At 42.7% G+C, this 8,570-nt stretch overlaps 1 protein-coding gene across 1 annotated transcript; it reads right to left on the bottom strand.

The window, feature by feature from the left end:
• Positions 1 to 705: 705 nt before the first annotated feature.
• Positions 706 to 4,832, bottom strand: LOC104566881 (serine protease inhibitor Kazal-type 6). Its single transcript, XM_010213684.2, has 4 exons — positions 4,775 to 4,832; positions 2,569 to 2,594; positions 1,584 to 1,696; positions 706 to 819 (listed from the first exon to the last, which is right to left on the bottom strand). The coding sequence occupies exons 1-4, from the start codon at positions 4,830 to 4,832 to the stop codon at positions 774 to 776; spliced, it is 243 nt and encodes an 80-aa protein (XP_010211986.1). The 3' UTR covers positions 706 to 773.
• Between the last annotated feature and the right edge of the window lie 3,738 nt (positions 4,833 to 8,570).

Below are 8,570 nucleotides of genomic sequence, written 5' to 3'. Positions count from 1 at the left end.
TATGGTGCTCTTCTAAATATTATTTATTAGCATGAGAAGCCACTTTGCAACAGGAAACTAAAGCTGCTGAGAGTCACAGTTTTTAAGACAAGACATTTCCTTAGACCAAAGAAGAAAAGAGCTGCATTAGAAAGAAAAGGCTCCCTGCTTTTGCCTTGAGCCAGCCTCAACGGGCCACCTTCTTGTTGCAGGCTTACATAGAGCAATATTCCCCAGGCTTCAGACTTCCAAAGGAGAGGAGACAGTCATGCTGTTCACTGGCCATCCCGTCAGCCTTCCACAGCCTCTCTGGAGAAGGAGAGCCGTGGTTCAGGAGGCTGGATAAGCGATAAGGATGCGCGCTGGTCCCCACGCTGCGGCATGGGAAGGGATGCAGCAGGAGCCAGCAGCACTTGGCTGCCCGGCAGGGATGTGCCAATGTGTCCGGTGGGACTGGGTGGAAGAGCTAGGGCTACCGCGTAAGAGAGGATGCAGCTCCACGGGAAACCACTGCAATCGTCGCTTTGTTGCGCAGGGAGCACCTTGCCTTCTGCGGAGAAGGTGTTGTAATAAAGCAGCAAAGCAAAGCTACATGTTAGATCCCGGCGAAGCGGTGTTGGAAAGCTTTTCTGGGTGTTGCAGAAAAAGGAAACCAACCAAAGAGTTGTGCGGAGTTTTGTTTTATTGAGCAGAGACGTTGGAGATGAGGGCAAGCTGCTCCCATGTCTGCACTTGGGCGTCTACAACCGTTGCTGAAGGTTGATCTGCTTTTGCGGCTCAGTAACAGGGAGGACTCAGCATTTCCCCAGATGTTTCAATCTTATTTTTCCTCCACTTCTCCTATAAAAGGAGCAAGACAGACTCAGGCAGAGTAGCTAATGACAGACAACACAGTCATAGCAGTGGGGAATAAGAAAGTCATCTGTTGGAAGAGGATCTTCTGCCTGACTGATGCTATCAAAGCCTGGGGCCTCACAAGGAGTATCAAACTGCTTTCTTCCTCCCCTTTCTTTTCTCAGATTTTCCCTCTGAGGTGAGAATCTTCTGCAGGCACCAAGATGTGCATGATTGCTAAAGAGAAATTGATGTTTTGCAAGGACATTTGATCCAGAAGTACCAGATCCAATTATATCCCCTTAAAAAAAAAGGGGAAATAGAGCTCCAGGAAAGTGTAAGTTCTGGTTCCTTCCTCTGAGGCTGTGTCTTGTCCCACAAAGCACAATCAGACTTTTCAGCAGCAGTTTGGCCTGGCTCAGCTCCTGCCTTCCTCCAGACACTTCTCAATATCTTGAGTCTGGATATGCTGTGGGTCTATACCCCACAGAAGGTATAGACAGAATGCAATTGGCTCCCAGGCCCTATGCATTCTCTCTGCATGGCAACCGGAATCATAATAAGCCCAGAAATGAGTTAAAATTAACTTATATTCATGCAACTCTGTTCCAAAAAGGAAATATTATATTTGGCAGCAATCAGGGGCCAGTCTATACAAGAGGAGCAGCCTGGTTGCCTGGCCTCCCCTCCCTGAAGAACATCACTATATACATGATACTTGAACGAAGTATTGAACAAATTTTCTTTCAATTCCCCCTTCTTTCACTTACAGAACTGCCTTGCAGAAAGCACACCGGTTTCCGTATGTTACACCATCCGTGCCACAGTGAGGGTTGGACTCCCTCGTGCAGTACATGCTTCTGTTTGTAAACTCTTTACAAATCTATAAAAGGAATAAAAAAGAACTTTTAGAACTCACGTATTCTCTGTTTCACATCCATAGTGGGAAACAAGGTCGCTAATATAATCTTCTTTCTGTCAAGAGGACTTAAAGCAGCAGTGGTGATACTGCCGGTTTTCTGAAAGAAAAAGGCCTGTCAGAAGTGAACAGCAGTGGTGGTTCGTGAGAATTTCAGCCCTGTGTCTGAAGAGGGAAACTGTGATTATCGGGGAGAAAGCCTCGTCTTCTAAAGACAAAAGTGGATTAGTCCAGGCATGCAAGGAGAAGAGTCAGCACGGATGCTCTTCCAGGCACTTGGCCCCGAGTTAGCTCCCTGCTAACTATGCACGTTGTGAAACAGAACACTCAGCTTATGGCTGCTGAGCTTTCTGCCTTCCCAGCAGAAGGAGAAAAAAATCAAAGTCTTTAGGGGATTAAAAATGGCATCCGTGAAATGTAGAGCTATTTTGTCTCTGGACAAGTTCCCAGTAACGAACCTGGTTTGAGAGGGGGAATAAAATACTCCCAGTATCCCATTTGTTTCTTGAGAAGAGTAGACAGTGGAGCAAAGTGGCCGAAAGCAGTGTTGCAAGGCTAAGCATAAGAATGCAACACTGTGCAAACACTCTGCACCTCATCCTGGGAGGCCTTTGCTAAACCAGGTGTCTGTTTTCCTGGTCTGCTTGCTTGTAGTCACAGATCACATCGCCGATACAGCAGTGAATGCCTCAAAAGGTTGGGACAATCTGGAGGGATTCACCTGGTCCCACCAGACATTGGAAACTGTATACCATACATTGAGATCTGGTTTACAAAACTGTTCTCCTAGGTCAGGAGAAAATGCAGATTCAGTAAGCGGAAACAACTGCACTAACCTCTTCAATGTCTTGACCTGCTGCATCTGGAATGAAAAACAGAGATTTTACGCATTATTTTCTGAGAGAAGCTGTGCTGAAAAATCTTTCCTAAACACAGTGACACATACCATAGATTTCCCCTACTCTGTCATCCTGTGCAGTGGAGGAGGGGGCAGGAAATACATTATCTGAATTGCTTTTCAGTATTTTGCTTTTGAGAAATGCTATTAAAATAACATATAACGAGTCATTCAGCTGCTAACTGCACCTAAGATACATAAGCCAATCTTCTTGGAAGGCAGCCACGCCAACAGAAGCAATCTGCCATATCAGACCTGGAGCTGTACTCACTCAAAAACGATTTTAATTCTTTATATTCCCTTTTTGGGCTTTGAGTCTCCTGCACCTCTAAATAGTGAAAAGTGTTATTATCAGGAGCACACTGTGGAGCTATAGAAGGGGCCCTGTGGTCAGCCTTATAGGCATCATAAGTACGGCACCGTAAGTGCGGTTCTCCCAGAGAACTTCATCCAGGGTAAGATACACAGAGATGTCATGCTGTGACACAGAGCAGAACAGGCAGTGCTAGTCAGTAAGAGAGCAAAATGCTCACTGTAACCACAGGGTCTCAGCTTGAAGATAATCAATCATAGCCTTTTTATATTTCTTCACTGCAAAGACTGCATTTCTTTGCTGCAAAGACTGCAGTCAGACACATAAGTTGAGTCATACCTCTGGGACAGGGTGACCTTGAGATGTTTTTAAGGGGGATTCTGACATCTGAGGGAGGACTGAATGCAGATCTGGAGGATGTGGGCCACCCATGCTCTCCGTATGTGGGAATCCAAGTCCCCAGCCTCTCACATGGCAGTGAGGCAGCAGGATGTGAGGTTGTGTATCTAGCTGGGGAGGATTACAACAGCGTGCTGAATGCCAGAAGCTGCTGCTGTACTTGCTTAGAGAAGCAGGGCCACTGTCAGGATCTCAGCAGGTGGGTCTGAGCAGAAGGGAACCTGGGGCAGAAGGTGAGAAGGGTTTGTACTACACCTGGGTCCCCTTGCTAGGCTGGAAATCCCACTCAGCATCCAGTCATCTAGACCATTACCCATCAACCCACCTCGCCTCTTCCTCCCACCAATTCTAATGTATTTCCATACTTTTTCCCTGTCCCTGGTGTGTTTATTATGTCCTCTGGTCAGGCCAGGCGGCATTAATTGTAAAGTCACTGTTGTGGCTCTCTGCATATATTTACAAAATACCTCATTAGATTTGTTTTTAATGAATATTGCATGCAGCTACACAAGACTTTGTGATTATATCTCTTGACATCTATTTATTTTATATGAGATCACCGGGCATTCTCCCTGGCTTTGTAAGGAAGTGTCAGTACTCTGATGGAACCCAGCCCCAATTAAGACTCAATTAGAGACAGATGAATATTTCATAATGAATAATATGTACAAAGTAATTCACCTCTTCTCTCCATGCACAGCTTGCCATTTTCTCAAGTGAATTCTTTATTCAAATTATTCACAGAAAAACAAGTATAAATAATTCTTGGTCTTCATATTGTTCAATAACTGTTGCCACAAACCTTCTGGAGCTGGGTCAGCTGGACATATGCAATTGATAGCACTGATGTGACCTATATGTTCAAAAATCATCAATCAGCTTCCCCAAATTGTCAGAGAGATGTGAAAATCTCAAGATAAACAAATGCTGGATCCTTTAAATTTGCCCTCTTTATCCAGGAGGCCATTTGAATTAAATTTTCAAACTTTTCTCTACAACATAAACAAAAGCTGAAACTTTCATCTAATTACGTTTCCACATCTTTAATGAAAACACCAAATACCAAGATGCTTACGATCAAAACAAGAAATGACCTTTAAGTGTCAGTTTCTCCTTTAGCTGATTCAGCAAATCTGTCCAGCTAGCATACACACTAAAATTAACAGTTATGTTCTGCTTTGATATAATTTTTTTAAGCAGCCACTTAAATTTTGATCCTTTTGTCTCCCAGTGACACCTTCTCTGCGTTAGTCACTGTGGAAGAGCACAAGGGGTGGAAACATGTCGTCCAAGTGAGAAAAAAAAAAAAAAAAAGCAGATATTTTCCACTTGCCCAGCTTTATCTTCAAACCTGTCATCCAGAGATCAAGGTTGTCTGAAGTTTACTGATGTCAGGACAGTTTCTTTCTAGGCTACAGAAAAGACAACTTACCGGAGAAGAAAGACAGCAGCAGCAAGCTGAGAAGCACTAAGACACCAGTTGTCTTCATGCTGCGGTAGTGCTTTAGTCCAAGTGGTCTATTCTGGAGGTGGTGTCCCAGCAATGCGCTCACCGACCCGCCTCTCCGTGTATTTATGTGCCCATGAGTAGCTGTCCTCATTCCCCACCTTAATTGTGAGAACTTCTCCACTTCATTTCTAAAGTCATTATTAGTCCTGTCCATGTTTATGGTGCTTTAGGAATGCTGTCCTATCCACATCAAACCTAGAAAGAAGGCCTAATTATATGAGTGATAGACTCAGGCGTGTAATATTTTTTTTTTTCTAAATAATCACAAGATTCTCATATGGGTGAATTTTCAAAGCAGTGATTCATCAGGGAAGCTGGTAATTTTCATTCTCTGGGCCCTTGCTGAATACCAGCTCAGAGGTTTTGAGTGCAGCGTGATGACACTTACTAGACGTTATGAAATAAATCACAGCGTGAGAATGTGTTGTCTGTGAAACCAATTATACGTTGTTCCCTATCTATTTTTGAAGTCGGTTCTAAATTTGTTGGGTTTGGGTGGAGGAACACACTGATGTGACACATTCTCCTGGCTGTGTATGGAGTCCTGGACAGCACTCCTGACTCTCCTCCTTGAACTATTTAAACAGGAGCTGTCAGTGTTTTCTAGTTCTTCACATTCACAAACATGTTAGAGTTCCACTCCCACAGTAAGTGGCGACTAGGGGAGTCTGATGGACGATCATGAGACCTGAGCTCTATTTCCAGCTGATACGTTGCAAAGGTTTGTGTTCAGCTGCATTGTTTGCAATATCTGCTCAGGTAGGAAGAATCACGTACATTTTTCAGCATGCTTTCCTAAGGAAACAAGCCTTATATGAACACTCTGCATACATGCCTGCTTATCGGTTTTCCCAGTAAATTTTGAATCTCCAACTAATTCCAAACAAATTTGACACTGAAGTGAAAGCAAAGATCAAGTTTCTTTCTTCAAATTCGTAACAGTAATCAAGTGGACAGCAGACAGATTCGACTCAGGTCCTCAGCCAGCAAGGAAAAGGAATTCTACAGGAGAGCAATGTTATGAATGTCATACAACTGGGAAAGCATTACAGTTTCCGACTTACTGGACATAAAAATCCACATAGCAGAGAAACTGTGACTGATGAGTGAATTCTCTGGTGTCTAATAAGAGTGAATTTATTACACAGTATTTTGTATAATTTAGTTATCAAGTCATTCAGCTGCAGATTCCTTCAAGATCACACTTAGTTCTGCTGCTCACAGAACTACTTGTTTTCATTTTCTGTTTTCATACATCGCTGCTCATGACCATGGCATTAATACTTCAGTTCCTTATCTACCCAAATGTCTTACTTGCTGCAACATATCTTTCTGGATAAAGCTTTTGAAAATGTACTACAGGGACCAATTCCTTGCAGGCTGAGGAGTGGAAGAGACTAAATTGCCAAATAGGTGATTACCTTTATTACCAAGTTTTCCACTTCTTTATAACATATGAAACAGGCCACTTACTAGTGTAGGTGAGGAAATTCTTCTGCACCTCTGACTTGTCTGGAAATCTGCGATGAAAGAAAGGTACCTGGAGCTTGATTTCCAGTCTAATGCATGTAATTATATTTATATAGTGATTTATATTCCCTTTCCTAACCAAAAAAAAAAAAAAAAAAGAAGAAGTTCCACCTCTTTTCCTAGTATGGGGTACTGCTACTATTAGAAAAAGGGCAACTTCTGGTAGGAGAACCAACGGAATTGCTAGGCCAATAAACAATCTACCCCAGGAAAGAAGAGAAAGCTTGGAAGTCTCAGCTTTTTCCCCTAGCTATGAGCCTTAGCAACTGACTGCCTTGCAACATAACAAGAGAATTAGAGGTGGAGAAAAGAAGAGGAAGAGCCTGTGTGCGCTGTGTCACCTGGGACTTTTCACCTCTCTTGTTTGCATACTCATTACCTGACTCATGCAAAAAGTCAGCACATTGTCATGAACACTCACATTTATCACTGTGCATCCATCTCACTCCTTATGCTTCCACCAAGATATTATCTCCATATATTAGCTTTCCAAGATAGAAACTATCTTGGAGCTACCAGCACATCTTCTAGCTTTTCTTCCCTAAGGCTGGAAAACCCAAAATCTTTTCCTGAGTTCCCCTGCTCTACCTGTGCTTCAAACCTTCCAGATCAAACATTTAAGACCTTTTCTACAAAAAGCTGAAAGTCTGAGCCTGGTCTAATTTCTCCTCTGGTATTCATTAGGGCTCATTACATCAGTGCCCAGCTTGCTCCAATTTTCTGTGATCAACACAGATGAGTCTCTAGGGAACACACCCTTCAAGGAAGCCGAAGTTCCTAATTTTCTTCCTTATGAGATAGTTTCTTCCCTTTGCAATAATTCTCCTTTTTATAACACATTGCTAAACCCGTCCTCTGCCACTGTGTGACCAAGCAGGGCTCATGATGGTCATTTCATGTTTCTCCAGGGCCATTTTACCTATGCCACCAAGGTTCCTGAAAGCTTCGGTTCCTTTAAAACTCAGTGCTGATACAACTACAAAGCTGGGTCTTGCACATTTAGGACATGTGACAGCACACATGACAGAAATGAGAAAAGTGGCAGTATTTTATAGAAGTTTGTTTTCTCTTGGTACGAAAATTGGTAGTCTGGTATGGAGGGACATATTCCTGTCAAGGCTCAGACTGTTGTGTGATGGGCGTTACACCTTGTTCTTTATTGTGGTCTATTTCACAACTACTCCTACCTGACAGAGAAGCTCTTAAAACCCTAGAGAAAATACTCCCAACCTGGAAAAAAAAACCCTATCCATGGCAAAGGGAGCAGCTGAATTTAATTTATTGATCAGACAAAGCAGAGACCAACACACAGCAGTCTTCTGGTGCATCGAAGAGCATGCTTGATTGTAGACATTACAAGGAGAAAATGAGTGTGAAGACTATGGTATTATTCTTCTGCACTCCTCAATTTGTTTGAGGAAAATAGGCTTTGGATCCGATCTGAGGAAAAAGGGTGAGACCAAAGTTACAAACCAAGAATTTGCTGGATAGCCTTGGTGGTTCTGTTGCTGTTTACCAAAATAAGTGGATGCCCCCATGTTATCCAAGTTACAGAGCAGCCCATTTAATATTTGATCTCTTTCCTGATTCCTCAGGTTATGTAAAAGAGATTCAGACAAACCCAGTAAATTTTGACACCTCCTCTTATAGATAGATCTTAAATTACTCTCACAGGAAGGGAGACCACAAGACCGTAAATGGGAATCTGACTTTAGTTGTAAGGAAAGAAGAACAGAAATGAAAATCACTTGGATTATAGATCTATAGTGCCTATAGAGTCGCAGAAGAGTGAGCGTCAGGACAGGAGCATGCAGCAAGGATGGATTTATCTAGGGGACTCAAAGGGAGCTTTGGGCTTTCCTTTAACAGCTGATGCTCCTGTGTATTTCTGCTCTTGTAATGCAGCAATGGTGCTACTATATGGTGAACCCCATACTTACTGAAATGCAGAACACAACTCGCATTTGTTTCTGTACATTTTGCCAGTATAGCTGCAAACTGGCTCATCCTCCAAGGTGCAGGTACCTTTGACACGGAGGTAGCTTTTGCAGTCAATCTGCAGGTAATAGAGCAACAACAAACTTAACCTTGTGTGCCCAGTATTTCCTTTCATGAGTGCTTTATGATTATTTAATATTTATATTTATTTAATGTTTGTGATATGGTAAAGACTAAAACTACTGTTTAG

This window comes from Tinamus guttatus, unplaced genomic scaffold, assembly GCF_059628265.1.
Source record: "Tinamus guttatus ecotype Peru unplaced genomic scaffold, ASM5962826v1 Tinamus_guttatus_pri_ptg000155l, whole genome shotgun sequence".
In the NCBI taxonomy this organism is placed as follows: Eukaryota; Metazoa; Chordata; class Aves; order Tinamiformes; family Tinamidae; genus Tinamus; species Tinamus guttatus.
Note: the sequence above shows the minus strand (reverse complement) of the source record. Positions and strands in the feature narration are given on the sequence as shown.

What these genes read in the sequence shown, in the direction of transcription:
- LOC104566881 (XM_010213684.2), bottom strand. Translation starts at nt 4,832, where the DNA reads ATGAAGACAACTGGTGTCTTAGTGCTTCTCAGCTTGCTGCTGCTGTCT. An exon ending in GCTGCTGTCTTTCTTCTCCG is followed by an intron (nt 2,595 to 4,774) that starts GTAAGTTGTCTT and finishes TTTTCATTCCAG; the next exon opens with ATGCAGCAGGTCAAGACATT. An exon ending in GCTTTCTGCAAGGCAGTTCT is followed by an intron (nt 820 to 1,583) that starts GTAAGTGAAAGA and finishes CTCCTTTTATAG; the next exon opens with GAGAAGTGGAGGAAAAATAA.